The sequence below is a fragment of the Thalassophryne amazonica genome, chromosome 2 (assembly GCF_902500255.1).
Source record: "Thalassophryne amazonica chromosome 2, fThaAma1.1, whole genome shotgun sequence".
Taxonomy (NCBI): domain Eukaryota; kingdom Metazoa; phylum Chordata; class Actinopteri; order Batrachoidiformes; family Batrachoididae; genus Thalassophryne; species Thalassophryne amazonica.
The window spans coordinates 68,403,913-68,423,339 of NC_047104.1; the positions used below are offsets into that span (position 1 = coordinate 68,403,913).

Sequence of the window (19,427 nt, forward strand, 5' to 3'; positions counted from 1 at the left end):
TTCATCAGTCCACAAATTGTTTTGCCATTTCTCTTCAGGCCAGTCACTGTGTTGTTTGGCAAATTGTAACCTCTTCAGCATGTCAGTTTTTCAGCTTGGTTTGACATAGGCATCTTCTAATTGTAACAGTGCTCACAGGTAACTTTAGATCTGGAGTGCCCAACAAGCCGAGTTAGATCGACCGGTCAATCTAGGGCTGAGCTCCAGGTGATCTCATGAAAAAAAAAAAAAAAGAATCTGGACTCAGACAGAATTTAGTGCTGCTATGCCGGACTGATGCAGAAGGTGGCAGCAATGCACCAATAAGGATACCAGCTGCTGTTAAACGCCAAAGAATAATAATAATAAGAAGAAGAAACACCATAGAAGAAGAAGAAGAGTGAGGGAACGCTACATTGGCAGAGGCACAAAAAAAAAAAACCAAACAAACTAAAACTTATTTTCATTCAGAGTGGGAAGAGGATTATTTTTTCATTTATTTGAATGGCAAATCCATCTGTCTTAGCTGCAATGCAAATGTGGCTTTACCGAGGAGAGGGAATTTGGAGCGGTATTTCAAAACGAGCCACAACGATGCAAACTTTCCAGGTAAATCACCACTGCACACCTAAAAAGTCTAGGAATTGAAAGTTGGCTAGCAGATGTGATGGATGTGGCTAACAAGATTGCATATTCTGTTCAGGCCAGGATTCTGAGGAGGTGATTATTCCATGTGCACCTGGAGGAGACAGGTGCAGAACACACAGAGGTAAATTTCTGGAACAGTTTTCTGAATTGTTGCCTAAAATTAAAGAATTTCCTTAAACGTTCAAACCATGCTGACTATGCACAGCTAGAACACAGTGGCTCTTGGATTTATCTTTTCTTACCCATCTGACTGACAAGCTCAAGGACAAACCCATCATCAACATGATCAGCTCCATGAACATGTTTAAAAGCAAGTTACACCTACTATCAAGCAGTTTGCAACAGTGTGACCTGTGGAACCACACAAGATACAGAACTTAAGCGTCAGGGAAAAGACTGTGAGAGTGCACATTATGATGATCATGCAGAGCATCATGTCAGAATTTGACAGGTGCTTTGTTGACTTTGCATCCATTGAGCCTGTTGTCAATTTTCTCTGTTTTTCATTTGAGGAAAATATAGACATGGATTGTATAACGTCCAAACTGGCATCAGCCTGGATAGCTGTGCTAATATTGAGAATGACATCCTCACACTGAAAAATGACATCAAGCTTAAATCTAGAGCAACACCTTGCATGAATGTCCAATTCTAGAATTTAATGCGGCAAGAGAAACACCCCAACCTCAGACAAACTGCACAGAATTTGACTGCACTTTGTGGATCAACATGTTTGTGTGAGTCTGCCTTTTCACATATGAAAATCATCACATCAAAATACAGATCCACCATGGCTGATGACCACCTTGTGGCCTGCTTACGGCTGGCACTCAGCTCCTACTGTCCGGATTATGAGAGCCTGGCTTCCTCCTCCCAGTGCCAGAAGTCCCACTAATGCTGCATTTACACATAGGCAAGACTCGTTATGAATGTCATATTTGCATCATTCTTGGCACATTCCTGACATTCTTAACGTGACTTAACACATCTGAATAGGTTTCTTAATAATGCGTGTTGGTGCGTGATTTTCGTGGAGCATGTTTTTGGCTGTCCCAAAAAAAAAAATGTTCCACGAATGTCACGCACCACCTTCATTTCGCCTCATGTCGTGGAGGTTGCAACTGAGCGTGTTGATCCGTCTTGATTAGTGGTGATCCTTAATAGAGCGTGACAGTGTTCTTCTCTGACGTGCGCACAATTAAATCCTGCTGCACCGCATTCAGTTTCACTGCTGCATGCGGAAGGACAGTGACGCCAAGTCGGCTAAAAGTCTTGTTCCAATCCTCCTCAGCGCGACCCTGCAGGTGTTCCACCTGCTGCTGCATGTGCCTGATGTTTGGGAAAATGAGCGAGACGAGAGCCGTGTGAAGCCACACATTTGACTCTTTCCTCCTCCTCCAAGTAGATCTTGGTTCAAAAAAGGTTGGGCACCCCTGCTTTAGACCTTCTTTGATCACCCTGGGGCTGATCATTGGCTGAGTCTTTGCCATTCTAATTATTCTTCGATCCATTTGAATGGTGGTTTTCCATTTTCTTACACATCTATCTGGTTTTGGTTGCAATTTTAAAGCATTTGAGATAATTTTAGTTGAGCAGCGTATCATTTTCTGCACTGCTTTAGATATTTTCCACTCTCCAATCAATTTTTTAATCAAACTACACTGTACTTCTAAACAATATCTGGAACACAGCCCTGTGGTGCACCTGTGCTGACTGTGATGATGGAAGAGAGGTAGGGTACATGTTTGATTGTCTGAACGGTTAGTGAGGAAGTCCTGAATTAATGAGCAGGTGGGTGGGTGGGTGTTTGTTTTTTGCCCCCCCCCCCTTCTTTCACTGTTGTGTGCCTGACAGCACCTACATGAAAACACCTCGCGTGGAACATTTTGATATATAATCTAGTGTGTTGCCCGTGGGGACCCACAGGCTCTAGATTGGGTAGTCTTTATAAAATAGGTCACTGACATTTTTCAAGGGTGGTAATAAATTGTTCAAACTTTCCATAATGAGATGGAATGGTGTGTGAGTCCAGAATGTTTTTAGAACCTTAGACCTTAACACTTTTTAGAAGAAGAACTCAACTCTTTCTTTCCTGTTAATTACATTAATTTTTTAATGTTAATTTACTGTCTTAATGTATTTACAAATGTTTTAGGTTCTTGTTATCATATACACACTATTATCATTATTATCATCATCATTATTATTATTATTATTACTTCAATTTTGTCATTTGATTTTTAAATGGACCAAAATGGTTACCATGGTTGCCTACATGCTTGCTCAGGAGGTTGGTAAGGTTAAACATTACCCCTGTAGAGCACCTTGGGGTGACTTATGTTGTGATTTGCTGCTATGCAAATAAACTGAATCCAGCAATGATGAAATAACAGTTTTACAACCCCAATTCCAAAGAAGGTGGGACGTTGTGTGAAATGTAAATAAAAACAGAATACAATGATTTGCAAATCCTCTTCAACCTATATTCAAATGAATACACCACAAAGACAAGATATGTAATGTTCAAACTGATAGACTTTTTAGTTTTTGTGTGTGTTTTTGTGGGAGTGTATTAAATTATACAAACTTTAATATATCAGATTAAGTGCAGCAATGAAGCATGCTGTGTAAATTATGTGGAATTTGTGCCAAGTTCTTCCGTTACATAATTTATGTTTGTACAATAAAATATTTTTACAATAGTTTATTTAAATGAGAAAAATTTTTTGCTCACTGCTTTTGTGTTTCTTAGTGCCTTGTATTTTTCTGATCTATGCACTACACAATCTAAAATTTTCAGTGAGTACCACGGGGCTTGAAAAAAAACAAACAACAACAACAACAACAAAAAACCCGGTGTTTTAAATTCAAGAGGAAAACATTGTCCATTATTACCATAAACCACAGCACACATATTTGATTACAGAGTTAGTTTTGTCTCAGCACTGGTGAGTGATTTAATACAAAATATAACACTAAACTAGGTAAAGTCACATAAAAACTCTGACTGATTTATCAGGCAATTCAACCCAATGTACTGCAGACAAAACTCTGAAAGCCAAACCGTGGTACAGGTGGACCAAAAAGAGGTGTGAAAGAAAAAAAAAAAAGAAAAAAAAGAAAAAGAAAAAAGAATTCTCTTGAAGATGTCACAATAAACTAAGAGATTTTTAAATGATGAACTAATACCTTCTCTGTGACTGCGCGTGCACAATCAAGCAGCTCTCGTTTGGTAAAGCCGTCAGAAGGTGTCATCTGCAGCGCTCCAGCTTTCTGGACCAGGAGGATACAGCCATGGCCCAGGTCCTGCACTCGAGTCTTAATCTGGAAACCAATCTACATAACACAATTCAACCTCAATCAAATCAAATCAAATCAAATCAATTTCATTTATATAGCGCCAAATCACAACAAACAGTTGCCCCAAGGCGCTTCATATTGCAAGGCAAAGCCATACAATAATTACAGAAAAACCCCAACTGTCAAAACGACCCCCTGTGAGCAAGCACTTGGCGACAGTGGGAAGGAAAAACTCCCTTTTAACAGGAAGAAACCTCCAGCAGAACCAGGCTCACGGAGGGGCAGTGGGCAAATGGAAAGAGTAATTCTGTGCCAGCCTTTACATTGTGGCAGCTCACAGTAAAGCTTTAACAATCTGTCACTCGGAGCTCCATAAATCTGCCTCTACAGTGTTGTAACATTTTATAATGAATAAGAAAATATTCCAAAGGCTACACTTGAGCTATTCTCACCTCTTGAGGCTCAGCTGTGTGAGCAGCAAGACGCCCTTGAACAGCCAGCTGACTGTAGTCCACAGTCACCTGAGAGGCCAGACCTCCCAGCTCTTCTGGACACGTCACAGATTTAGTCATCTGATGGATAAAATGATGCTTGTCAGACAAATTTATTTTGTACCATATTGCACTTCACTTACTGCTTTGGTGTGATCCAACATTTAGCAACTACTATGTAAAGACATTAGTTTTACTGACTTACCTACCAATGTGGGCAGTTTATAACATACAGTATGACATGAAAGTTTCATCTTCTGTCTGCTTCATTAAAAAAATTTAAATGTACATGAGGTGCAAAATGTCAAGATCCCCCTCATTAATATGTAAATGCATGCAGATATCATTACGGCACTCGCACCACAACATGTACACCACATGAGATACACAAGATGTAAATAGGAACTGTCCATCAGTCAGTATTGCTGCGTTATACCGTATTTTCAGGACTATAAATCACTGTTTTTTTTTTTTTTAACTTGCTTTGCTCGTCCTCCGACAATTTCAAAGTGACCTATATATGAAAGTACTGCATCATCATCTACGGCCACAAGATGGCACAGTCCACACCTGTGACGAGGTGGTCCTGTATACTGACCTAAATTAGATACTGTCTGATCTACACTCTGGAGCAGAAGGTGGCAGTATTGAACCAAAACTGGATGCCAACATGCAGTAAAAGAAGAAGATCATCTGAGTGAGCACTCCTCACTCTTAGAGAAGGAGTGATTAAAAAAAATTATGCTCCCAATCTGAAGGACCACACTCTTAGAAAAGATATAGAGGAAATAACCACATTACTGGCCACTCCACTTGTTTCGACTGTGTGGGACAGTCAGAATAGCAATGAGGAGGACAGCTAGACTAGGTTGAAGTCAACAATAATGTTTCAAAATTGAATAGGAGTTTTAAAACTGTTAATTACATTTAGTTAGGTAAAGGTGCATATGTATAGGTCTGAACAGATGTTTTCATCTGCGCAGTGGTGACAAGAAGCAGTTTCCTTGCATTCTTTGGGCCTCGTACAGTAACATTAATAAGCTCATTAACTTCTGCACGCAAACACGATTAGCTTCTGCACGCTAATGCAGTGTTATTTATGTTTGGATTTTTAAAATCATATGCTGATTCAATACATTTTGTTTCTTGTTGCATGAAGCAATAGCACCACTTTTCAAAAATAAATGCAACTTATAGACCGGTGTGACATGTTTTTTTCCCCCTCTTCGTGATACATTTTTGGACAGGTGAGACAAATCCTCCGGTAGGACATAGTCTAGAAAATACAGTAACGGTTCCAGAAAGATCGTGTTTCCCTCATTAGTACACAAATTAACACACAAAAATCTCCCAAAATATCATCAGCTCACTGGCATCCTTATGAGTCACCCATACTGTTAATCAAGTGTATCAAATATCAATCATGTACTAGTATTGAATTATCACGTTGAGAATAATGTATCTACACAGATGTAAAACTATGACAACGTCACACACAACACAACCCCAGGAAAAATCTGGAATCAGTATATGTTCAGGATGTTTTCTTATTCCCTAGAAAACAAACAAATCACAGATACCGTATGACAAGATGCTTTTTTTCCCAATATGTGAACATTCTGACTTTGTGCTTTAAAAAAAAATGCTTTCTGATGACCAAGAAGCCCATTCTATGACAATGCAGTGAGAATTAATTACATTTATCGCTTCAATTTTTCCCAGTTGAAGTGCATATCTCTGGTAAATGAAATGCTAAAATGAGCTGATGATTCAAAGTACATAAGGAATTACAATCCATCTGCAAAGTATTTACAGCACTTCATGTTTTCCACATTTTATGTTACAGCCTTATTCCAAAATGGATGAAATTCATTTTTTCCTCAAAATTCTACACACAATAACCCATAATGACAATGTGAAAAAGTATTGTTTTTTTAGATTTTTGGAAATAAAACAAAAAAACAAAAAACAAAAATACTAAGAAATCACATGTACATAAGTATTCACCTTTGATCACAGCCACTGATCATCCTTGAGATGTTTCTACAGTTTAACTGGAGTCCACCTGTGGTAAATCCAGTTGATGGACACAATTTGGAAAGACACACCTGTCTACATATAAGGTCACACAGTTGACAGTGCATGTCAAAGCACAAACCAAGCATAAAGTCAAAGAAATTGTCTGTCGACCTCTGAGACAGAATTGTCTCGAGGCACAAATCTGGGGAATGGTACAGAAACATTTCTGCTTCTTTGAAGGTGCCAAGGAGCACAGCGGCCTCAGTCATCCGTAAATGGGAAAAGTTCGGATCCACCAGGACTCTTCCGAGAGCTGGCCGCCCGTCTAAACTGACCGATCAGGGGAGAAGGGACTTAGTCAGGGAGGCGACCGCAAACCTGATGGTTACTCTGTCAGAGCTCCAGCATTCCTTTGTGGAGAGAGGAGAACCTTCCAGAAGGACAACCATCTCTAAAGCAATCCACCAATCAGGCCTGTATGGTAGAGTCGCCAGACAGAAGCCACTCCTTAGTAAAAGGCACATGGCAGCCCACCTGGAGTTTGCCAAAAGGTACATGAAGGACTCAACAAAATTCTCTGGTCTGATGAGACAAAGATTGAACCCTTTGGTATGACTGCTAGGCATCATGTTTGAAGGAAACCAGGCACCATCCCTACAGTGAAGCATGGTGGTGGCAGCATCATGCTGTGGGGAAGTTTTTCAGGGGCAGGAACTGGGAGACTAGTCAGGATTGGGGGAAAGATGAATGCATTGTAACATCTTGGATGAAAACCTGCTCCCGAGCGCACCTGGCCTCAGACTAGGGTGACGGCTCATCTTTCAGCAGGACAATGGTCCTAAGCACACAGCCAAGCTATTAAACGAGTGGCTTCAGGACAACTCTGAGAATGTCCTTGAGTGGTCCAACCAGAGCACAGACCTGATTCTAATTATCTCTGGAGATATCTGAAAATGGCTGTGCACCAATCCTCCCCATCCTACCTGACGGTGCTTGAGAGGTGCTGTGAAGAGAATGGGCAAAACTGCCCAAAGATACACTCAACAAAAATATAAACGCAACACTTTTGGTTTTGCTCCCATTTTGTATGAGATGAACTCAAAGATCTAAAGCTTTTTCCACATACACAATATCACCATTTCCCTCAAATATTGTTCACAAACCAGTCTAAATCTGTGATAGTGAGCACTTCTCCTTTGCTGAGATAATCCATCCCACCTCACAGGTGTGCCATATCAAGATGCTGATTAGACACCATGATTAGTGCACAGGTGTGCCTTAGACTGCCCACAATAAAAGGCCACTCTGAAAGGTGCAGTTTTATCACACAGCACAATGCCACAGATGTCGCAAGATTTGAGGGAGCGTGCAATTGGCATGCTGACAGCAGGAACATCAACCAGAGCTGTTGCTCGTGTACTGAATGTTCATTTCTCTACCATAAGCCGTCTCCAAAGGCGTTTCAGAGAATTTGGCAGTACATCCAACCAGCCTCACAACCGCAGACCACGTGTAACCACACCAGCCAAGGACCTCCACATCCAGCATGTTCACCTCCAAGATCGTCTGAGACCAGCCACTCGGACAGCTGCTGAAACAATCGGTTTGCATAACCAAAAGATTTCTGCACAAACTGTCAGAAACCGTCTCAGGGAAACTCATCTGCATGCTCGTCATCCTCATCGGGGTCTCGACCTGACTCCAGTTCGTCGTCGTAACCGACTTGAGTGGGCAAATGCTCACATTCGCTGGCGTTTGGCACGTTGGAGAGGTGTTCTCTTCACGGATGAATCCCGGTTCACACTGTTCAGGGCAGATGGCAGACCGCATGTGTGGCGTTGTGTGGGTGAGCGGTTTTCTGATGTCAATGTTATGGATCGAGTGGCCCATGGTGGCGGTGGGGTTATGGTATGGGCAGGCGTCTGTTATGGACGAAGAACAGGTGCATTTTATTGATGGCATTTTGAATGCACAGAGATACCGTGACGAGATCCTGAGGCCCATTGTTGTGCCATACATCCAAGAACATCACCTCATGTTGCAGCAGGATAATGCACGGCCCCATGTTGCAAGGATCTGTACACAATTCTTGGAAGCTGAAAATGTCCCAGTTCTTGCATGGCCGGCATACTCACCAGACATGTCACCCATTGAGCATGTTTGGGATGCTCTGGACCGGCGTATACGATAGCGTGTACCAGTTCCTGCCAATATCCAGCAACTTCGCACAGCCATTGAAGAGGAGTGGACCAACATTCTACAGGCCACAATTGACAACCTGATAAACTCTATGTGAAGGAGATGTGTTGCACTGCATGAGGCAAATGGTGGTCACACCAGATACTGACTGGTATCCCCCCCCAATAAAACAAAACTGCACCTTTCAGAGTGGCCTTTTATTGTGGACAGTCTAAGGCACACCTGTGCACTAATCATGGTGTCTAATCAGCATCTTGATATGGCACACCTGTGAGGTGGGATGGATTATCTCAGCAAAGGAGAAGTGCTCACTATCACAGATTTAGACTGGTTTGTGAACAATATTTGAGGGAATTGGTGATATTGTGTATGTGGAAAAAGTTTTAGATCTTTGAGTTCATCTCATACAAAATGGGAGCAAAACCAAAAGTGTTGCGTTTATATTTTTGTTGAGTGTAGATGCACCAAGCTTGTGGCATCATATTAAAGAAAACTTGAGACTGTAAATACTGCCAAAGTTGCATTAACAAAGTGTTGCGCAAAAAGTGTCAACACTTATGTACATGTGATTTCTTAGTGTTTCATTTTTAATAAATTTGCAAAAAAAAAAAAAACAAGTTTCTTTCATGCTCTTATTATGGGGTGTTGTGAGCAGAATTTAAAAGGGGAAAGATTTTATTTACTGCATTTTGGAATAAGGCTGCAACAAGTGCTATGAATACTTTCCAGATGCACTGTATGAGGCATTGGGGAATTTATCTGGTGGTTTTAAATGCGTAAATGTAAGTCTGTGGGAAATGTTGATTTCAGTGATGCGACCTTGTGGACCTCCCTCAGGTTTCCAGTTTAAAACATTGCAATGGTGAAGAGGTGCGTTGTGATTATGTCCAGCAACGCCAGTCATGTTTATTAGTTGCACTGTTTTTCCAAGGATAAGATTTTTAAGGGAGAAGTGAACGTATTTTGTACGCGTCTCCCAGAAAGAGTTGAGAAATGCAGCTCCCACAGGATGGAAAATGGGCTTACAAAACAAAACAATACACTTTGGTCTAAAGGATGCTATCCTTTCCATTTGTGTGGCCAGCATGGGATGCGGTTTTTTGCTGTCACTGAGATGAAATGTCTCTCCCACATTGGGGTAAGCGGCGCAGGTGGTCGGTGAGTCGAGCAGTGAGAAAGCTGCACAAGTTTATATTTGTGTTATAAAGCAATGAGATACATCCGCATCAGGTGATGGCGATGGACGGGTTTCTTTGCAATTTAATTGGAAGACCTGTGATACTGACACGGGACTGTCTCCCAGCCGTTCATGTAGGTGGACCAATCCATGGCAAACCAAATCCATGGCAAAATACATGAAATTGACTTGAAAGGCATATTAAATTTGTATACAAAAGCAACCAAGATTGACTGTGTGTACTGGCATGAAGTGGTCTGCAACTGGCCGCAAGCTGACCTTCAGGCAGCTTAAAGTCGGTCCCCAAGGTGGCATCCCCATTCCGGTTCCAACTGGCTATGGATCTGCCTTGTATTTTTAAGATGCACTCTGGGTTATTTTATTTTTATCAGCTATATCAGGCCCCGCACAAGTTAAAGACTTGGAATTTAATTTAATTAGCTTATAATGCACCAAATCACAGCAAAAGCCGTCTCAAGGCACCTTACACGAAACAATACAACATAAAATTTAAATAAATAATTAAAAATGAATAAAAATTAAAAATACATGATTAAAAGCAGAAGTAAAAGAATAAAACAGATAAAAAAATATAAACTAATCACAAGAAAGAGAATAAAAATGGGTTTTCAGACTTGACTTAAAAATGTCCACGGACTCTGACTGCCTCACGGTTGCAGGAAGACTGTTCCACAGGGTGAGTGCATGATGAGAAAAGGCTCTTTGACTTGCTGACTTCATCTGGAAGAAGTCAGCAGGTCTTTTAAATTTTAAATCAATTCTTCTTGGAAGAATTGATTTAAAATCTAGTATAGAATTTAAAAAAAAGAACAGCATTGACTGGCGTGACATATGCCCTTTCACTTTATGCATAACTATTTGAGGAGTCAAGAATCACCACTCACCAACAAAGTGTGTCAGACATGTCAAATTTTACCAGTGATTTGCACATGATGGAAAACCCAGTTTTGGCTGTTAAGTGGTGCTGAAAGCTTGTGCTGAATGTGCGAGCCCACTTACCATTTCCTGAGCAGTGACAGCAATTGCCTTTGAGTGTTTCACCATGCTGGTCTGGTAATCAACAAAGGAGCCTTCGGGTTCAGGTGGTGTACCCTCATCCAGCTACAGAAAGAACGAGCATACACGCACACACAATTAATATTGCATTAATTTCATTTGTTATCCAGAAAAAGCATGAACACCCACAGCTAAACACATCTACAAATATAATGTAAGTTAAGCAGAGAAATATTTTTGCAAATTAACATCCACACAAAATTATATCCAGTTTTTTTTACACAATAAGAATGATAAACACTCACAGTTAAGAGATTTGGTTCCTGACGTAACAACAGCAAAATGCTTAATTATTAGCCTGACATTATGTTTCTTACATTTCTCGTAATTAAATTATGTTGATCAATTTTGGGACAAAGATGAAGCCATTGTGAGGAAAACATGCTGGTACTGTGTCAAAAGGACATTATGTTCAATTCTGCTGTTGAATAAAATTGACTAAATTCTGCAGAAAAAAGCCTATACCTCACATTCATTCATTTTCTGCTGCTTATCTGGGTCCAGGTCACTGTGGCACTAGAACAAGCAACTCAGTCCACACTAGACATGGGCCGATAACCGGTTTCACGGTATAAAGCTGTATGAAAAAGCCAAGGTATCAAAACCACTAAAATTTTCCGTTATACCGTCCCTATGGTATGAGCAGGTTATGACTCGAGTTGTGCTTGTGGTCAGCCAAATGTCAAGAAACATGTCAAGAAGGACAAATACATCTATTCCAAGCACTTTGTTTGTGAAGCTGGGCCAAGTATTGAGCATCCGGAGTTCCGCACCGTATTTCGGCCACGTTTCTCCCTAAGCAAGTAAGTCATATTTCCCACGGGGCAGATGCTACATGTCTAAAAGAAAGACTATTATTTTGGTATTTTCTCTAAAGTTATCAGTGGCATAGTGCTCGCAGCGGTAGACATCGCGTCAAATAGTGCGCCTGAATCATGTGTGCTTCATATGCAAATAGCCATAGTGTTGTTAAACCACATTTTAAAGTGATACATAAAACCATGAAACCGCGGTATTTTTGCCCACGGTTATCTCATACCCATCTCATATGGCAATCTCATACCCATGAGATTTGCCAAGTCCACACTTCCCTATGAATTCAATTTATTTATAAAGAGCCAAATCATAACAAAGCTGCCTCAAGGCACTTCACATGGGTAAGGCCTAACCTTACTAACCTATCATCAGCCAAGTTCTCAAATTCCTCTTGGGGCAATCCTGAGGAGCTTCCAAGACAGCTGGGAAATATAATGCTTCCAATGTATCATGGGTCTTCCCCAGGGCCTCCTCCCAGTTGGGCGTATCTGGAGGACCTCCCTAGGGAGATGCCTAGGGGAGTACCCTAACCAGATGCCCAAACCACCTCAGCTGACTCCTTTTAATGTGAAGAAATAGCTGTTCTACTTAGAGACCCTCCTGGATAGTCGAGCTCCTCACTCTGTGCCAGAGTGTAAACTGAGATGCCAGAAGGAGGATTCTCACTTCTGCTGCGTGTATCCACGACCTTATTCTTTCAGTCATTACACCAAAAATAAACGGAGACACTCGCCTTGTGGCATGGTTCTTTCATCATCACGACAACTTGGTACAATCAGACGCAGCGCTGATCAGTCTATCGAACTCACACTCCGACTTAACCCCGCTCGTGAACAAGAATCCGAGATACTTAAACTTCTCCACTTCGGGCAATAACGCTCCCACTTAAACTTCTCCACTTCGGGCAATAACTCTCCCCCAATCAAGAGGGGACAATCCACCCTTTTTCGACAGAGGACCATGGTTCCAGGTTCAGAGTTGCTGATTCTCATCCCAGTAGCTTCACATAGCCTCAAACGTGCTCAGTGCTCATCAGAGGTCACAGAATGATGAAGCTAACAGAACCACAACACTACAACACATTTGCAAAAAATCAGAGATGCAAGTCTAAGGTCACCAAACTGGACACCCTCCAGTCTCTGACTGCACCTTGAAATCCTGTCCATGAGTCCATGAACAGAACTGGTGACATGCGCGTGTACGCACACACACTGTTCCTTTTGTTGACAGTTGTATTAAATGTCATTCCTTGACAGAAGCCACATTTTGAGAAATTCTTTATTCAGCCAAAGTACAGGCACACAGGAATATGGAAAGCTGATGCGACTGTGATCACTGGATGACATCATATGATACACACCATGCACAGCAGCACTTACTTTGGCCATGGCTTCTGCAATGGAGTCCACCATACCCCCCACCATGCCCACTTCACTGGCAGCTTCATTCAGTGTCACCATGATATCATCGACTGCTTCCTTCATTAGTTGGGCTGCCTCTGCTATGGCATCATGGGTATGGGATGCCTAGAATGCATGAAAGGAAAATACATGCGCCCATAAAATATTCTTGCAGCTACACACAAATTTATGTGTGAAGGGGAATCCTTAAAATATTTGATCAACCTTAGGTGGACAGAACATTTATCCTGTAAAGCCTGTCTACATGAGCCTTCTAAATGAAAGGAGTTAGGCAAAACAAAGAACACAAAGTTACCTTTGGGTTTCCTCCACCTTCCTTGGCAGCGTAGAGCATCTGCAGGGCAGATTCAGCCAGAGTCTTTGTTTGGTCCAAAAAGGTCATCTGCTGTTGGTGGTCCTGCAGCTTGGATGCCACACCGACAGAGGCCTTAATAAGTGGTTCAAAGTAACCTGCCAACTGGGAGACCTGAGACGCAGGGCAAAAGCTTGGAATGAGGTTTGGTAATAAAGGGGGCATTATAAACATGCATGCAGTGCATGAAATTCTGCATGCACACACATACACACACACCAGAACAACAGCAAACATTCTGAGGTGATGAACAGTAGCGGTATGGAATCCACGTTCATATGCAGAGAGGAGTAAACGGGGATTTAAACCACCAACCCTAAAATTAACAATTAAGCCATTTCATGACCTTAGTCACAGTCAACCAGCAACTATTACCTATACTAACCCACACAGCAATGTGGGATTTCTGTCCTAAGATAAGGTCTATTCCTGACCCACCACCAGCCAAAACCTGAGCAGCAAACAATTATATAATCTGTGATGATTTTGGTCATGGAAGCTGCAGGTCAGCTGTGCAGTCGGTGTAATTAGATCATGTGATCCACCATTTTATTAGTCAAGAAAATATATGTAACTATGGCAATGAAATATGTTCTTTCTTATTTCTTTTTATTTCAGAGGTGAATTTCATTCAATCTATACACATTTTAATTGATTTTATTTATATAGATATGATTATATTATTATAGGTTGCATGAACTGATGCTGCCCAATGTTGCTAAGCAACCTGTGTTCACAGTTTTCCACAGTTGCAAAGCGGATCCTATAAGGGGGAAAGTGAGACAAGCTGACTGTGTGTGTGTGTGTGTGTGTGTATATGCTAAACTGCCCCATTCTGTGGCCAGTAAACAGAGGTGCAGACTCACTCTCCTTATGTGTATCTTTACATCCAGCCTCGTCTATTCAACTGGTCAAATCACTCAATATCTGCTACATAATGACCAAATCATTCATCCTGTTCTTCAATATTGTCTAATTTTGCAGTTTTTGGCTTGACAGATGCATGGTGGCTGCAAGTTAAGCATGTGGCTGCACAAGTCAGCAAGGCCAAATCACATTTAAGCCTGATTTATGCTTCTCCGTCTCCTCAGCTCCCGAGTGACAAAGAGTCTTCCGTCATTGTATGCCCTCTCCAAGCCCCTCTCTGTAGGCTGACATGCACCTCCCCAAAACTGAAACTACACATCGAAACGACAATCGCAACGGCTGTGATTGGTTACTTTTCCAGTTTCACTCTTTCATTTACCATCAGATTTAAAAGTTTTTGCAGTGTGCATGCCGATTACATTTCAATCAAGGATCAAATAGAGGAATGTTTGGCAGAAAGGTCCGCAAATATGACCAACTTTACAACACGAAGTCTAAAAAGTGCAAAGACGTTCAAATGACCTGGAATTCATGGAGGGAAACGGCACGTACCGTTGGTTTGGAGGTTGATGATTGTATAAAGAAGTGGACCTCATTGAGGGACAAATTGGTCCAGAAAAAGGAAAAATAAATCAAAAACAACCAGGAACAGTGTCGATGCAGGTGGAAAGAAAGTCTCTGCCTTGTTCTCCACATCGCGCCCCCTACTATTCCGGCAGTAAATTGCATTAAGACATCCTCCAACATGATGGAGAACTTTGGAAGTTTCACGCCCATGTCAACGTCATTGCGTGGCCAAGGAGTTACGGAGTTGTAGAAGCATAAATCGGGTTTTAGTCCTAGAGACTTCACCTGATGCTCTTCCTGATGCAACTCCACATGACATGAAGAACAGGCACTGGTGGTATAGAACTAGAAACCTTCTGTTTTGGAAGCAAGTGCACTGAACACTGGACCACTATGTCACCCTTATAGTTCATTGAAATTAAATATTTTCTGGAAAGTCCACTAAGGACAGAATTAGTCAAACTTTGATTTAAATTACGATTTTGGCTTGTAATTATTATAAAATAAATGCAATCAAGACTGTTTTGCAGTGATGCTTTGCTAGCTGATGCGGACTCAATAGTGTTTGTCCTTATGGAGCATTTTATAACAAATTTCTGAAATGATATGGCTTGGTGTGCGATCAGTTGTACTAACAGACCATCTAAGAAACTTGTGCTCCAGTATTTCCACTGAGTTAGCTGTGACATTATTTAATCTGTATGTTTGCACTGTTAGCACCAGTTTGCAGGAATTGATAGCTTGCTGACATTAGCTCCACTGTTGGTGCCACGGCTCGGAATATGTTGGTAAAAATTAAGTCCCTTCGGCTGCTCCCTTGTTTTCACTTGAGGTCACCACAGCAAATCAGAGATGCATCTGCTGTTGAATTAGCACAAGCCATACACCGGATCACTTCCTCACATAACAAATTACATGGAAAAATGTGGCAGGGGTGGGGTTTGAACCAGGAACCTTCCGCACTGAAAACAAGTGCAGAATATGCTGGCAATAGTTGTAAATACCCGCATCCAAAATACTACCCAGTCCGCCAAAATATGTGTTACTCAAACACTGGAACCAAAGTTAGATGAGCCTGCATCTGCTTGGTAATTATGAGATGGGGAGCATGTTCGGGCTTCAGTTGTCCCATCCAGGTCACGTCAGTTTTGCCCCGTGCTCAAACTGTTTACTCATTTATGGGTTGGCTGGGAGTTACATTTAGACTTTCATTTTTTCTTTGTTTTTCAGTTCAGTGATATTTAAATTATAAATTGTAAATTATATTATGGGAATGTTCAATATGCTGATGAATGTTCCATAGGCATGCAAGAAGTGTACTGTTTTGTTGTTGTATTTATTGATTTCTGAGACAGAAATGTTTGCAAAGCACTTGAAGTCCAAGACTAATTTCCATTTTGGGGACAATAAAGTGTATCGTATCATATTTAAAATTTAAGTTGCATTTAAGTCAAACACAGGATGTTTCAAAAGTCAGTGACTAGGGTTGGGTATCGAGAACTGATTCTTTTAAAGTATCGTTAAGAAATGAATCGATCTACCAATATCAATAGCTTTTTTGCTTAACAATTCCCTTATCGGTCCTTCAGAGCAGCCGTTGTTTTTGAGGGTGTTTGTTGGGAAAATAATCATTCCTTTATGTTGATTACAGACCCTGCAGCGGGTCTAATCAACTGTTTCTGCAGGGCAACTCCAGTTTGAAGCATGAATCAATGGAGCAATGCTTCGATCCACTGGCTTGTTGGTTCTTTGATTCGCTGCTCTTCAGACGCGGCAAGTCCACTTCTTAACCACTCTCAAAGCCATTAAAATATCATGAGTCACTTTTGTGTGGATTAAAGTCACTAACTGAGTAGGGATGGGTATCGAGAACCGGTTCCTTTCGGGTATCGTTAAGAAATGGTTCGATCCACCGACATCAATAACCTTTTTACTTAATGATTCCCTTATTGGTCCTTCAGAGTGGCCGTTGTTTTTGGGGGTGTTTGTCAGGAAAATGATAATTTCTCTACAGTGATTACAGACCCTGCAGCGGGTCTGTAATCAACTTTTCTGCAGCGCGGCTTTGCTTTGAACCTTAAACCAATTGAAGCAGTGATTCGCAGATCGAAGCAGTGCTTCGATCATTGCTTTGTTGGTTAATTTTTTCTTTCGCTTTCCCCCGCTAAAACCCTAAAGAGCATATGGCTGTGAGTATTATTTACCTTTTTATATGTTAAACCGACCTGTTATGGTCTTCTGAAACAGTTGATAGATGTATTTTATAACTTAAAAACTGGACCAATGCTAACATGTTAGCATGTCTATGGCATTTTCAATGTTAAATTAAGCATTTGTTGTTGTAAAAGAGTCAAATGTATTACAAATTGTAATATTTTTTAAATTTATTTTTGTTTATATATTATTAATAGCAAGCACAACAATAATAGTAATAATAACTAATCTAATGATTATATACAATTTTAGGTAAAGAGAAAAAGAACCTGAATAAAAACACAAAAAAACAACTAACAATGAACATAAATAAATAAATAAATACATACATACATACAGAAATAAATAAGTGTTTCCTGTGAACACCTAGTGACTCTTACACCTCCAGTTCATCCCTGTCTTATTTAAGTTTAATGACAGTTTGTTTCGGTCAAACCATATTTTCAATGTGTTAATTTCTTCTGTGATTTCCTCCAGAACTATCTGCCAAGCTAGAAAACTGCTACATCCTAGTAAGAGCAGAATACTACTGGAATGAATTTGAATAAGGAAAATTGTTTTTTTTTCTCACCTAAATGGATGCTGTACTCACTGCAGTTTATTGTCTGGAACAGTCCCAGATTGCATTTCAGAGTTTCTAGAATTCAAACATTTTTGTGCACGTGGTGTTGGGGGGTAATTTGGGGTTTCAGCTTTTTTTGTTTTTCACCACTTTCATCCCCGAATATGTGAAATCGTGAGTCACTTTTGTGCGGATTAAAGTTACTAACTGGGACTCCTGTCTTGTTGCGAGAAAGAAATGAGAATCGTCCTCCGTTCTGTTCACACAGCTCCAAACGCTGTGCGGCTCTCTGCCGAGTCAAGTTAGAACAATAGAATCCAGTCAGAATTGATAACATCAAAGCGAAACACCATTTTGTTTATTTTTATTTGTGTCCAGAGATCAAGGATACAGTGACAAATTTCATATTTATTTACTTTAAGACGCAATGGAATACATAGAAAACCTGTAAAGCCTACTTTTAGTACAAAATTCACAAGAGGTATCGATAAGGGAATCGATAAGGAATTGGATCGATAATCAGAATCGATAATGGCATTGATAGATAAAATCTTATCAATAGCCATCCCTATAACTGGGACTCTTGTTTTGTTGTACAACCCCTGGCAAAAATTATGGAATCACCGGCCTTGGAGGATGTTCATTCAGTTGTTTAATTTTGTAGAAACAAAGCAGATCACAGACATGACACAAAACTAAAGTCATTTCAAATGGCAACTTTCTGGCTTTAAGAAACACTATAAGAAATCAGGAAAAAAAATTGTGGCAGTCAGTACCGGTTATGTTTTTAGACCAAGCAGAGGGAAAAAAATATGGAATCACTCAATTCTGAGGAAAAAATTATGGAATCATGAAAAACAAAAGAACGCTCCAACACATCACTAGTATTCTGTTGCACCACTTCTGGCTTTTATAACAGCTTGCAGTCTCTGAGGCATGGACTTAATGAGTGACAAACAGTACTCTTCATCAATCTGGCTCCAACTTTCTCTGATTGCTGTTGCCAGATCAGCTTTGCAGGATGGAGACTTGTCATGGACCATTTTCTTCAACTTCCACCAAAGATTTTCAATTGGATTAAGATCCGGACTATTTGCAGGCCATGACATTGACCCTATGTGTCTTTTTGCAAGGAATGTTTTCACAGTTTTTGCTCTATGGCAAGATGCATTATCATCTTGAAAAATGATTTCATCATCCCCAAACATCCTTTCAATTAATGGCATAAGAAAAGTGTCCAAAATATCAACGTAAAGTTGTGCATTTATTGATGATGTAATGACAGCCATCTCCTCAGTGCCTTTACCTGACATGCAGCCCCATATCATCAATGACTGTGGAAATTTACATGTTCTCTTCAGGCAGTCATCTTTATAAATCTCACTGGAACGGCACCAAACAAAAGTTCCAGCATCATCACCTTGCCCAATGCAGATTCGAGATTCATCACTGAATATGATTTTCATCCAGTCATCCACAGTCCACGATTGCTTTTCCTTAGCCCATTGTAACCTTGTTTTTTTCTGTTTAGGTGTTAATGATGGCTTTCGTTTAGCTTTTCTGAATGTAAATCCCATTTCCTTTAGGTGGTTTCTTACAGTTCGGTCACAGACGTTGACTCCAGTTTCCTCCCATTCGTTCCCCATTTGTTTTGTTGTGCATTTTCAATTTTTGAGACATAACTGCTTTAAGTTTTCTGTCTTGACGCTTTGATGTCTTCCTTGGTCTACCAGCATGT

At 40.6% G+C, this 19,427-nt stretch overlaps 1 protein-coding gene across 1 annotated transcript in view; it reads right to left on the reverse strand.

The window, feature by feature from the left end:
• Positions 1-19,427, reverse strand: part of tln2a (talin 2a) — a 414,558-nt gene that overhangs the window by 71,917 nt on the left and 323,214 nt on the right. Inside the window, 5 exon segments of the mRNA XM_034187248.1 lie at positions 3,817-3,963; positions 4,380-4,499; positions 10,834-10,935; positions 13,086-13,232; positions 13,423-13,593. Of these exon segments, the coding sequence (XP_034043139.1) occupies positions 3,817-3,963; positions 4,380-4,499; positions 10,834-10,935; positions 13,086-13,232; positions 13,423-13,593 (687 nt within the window).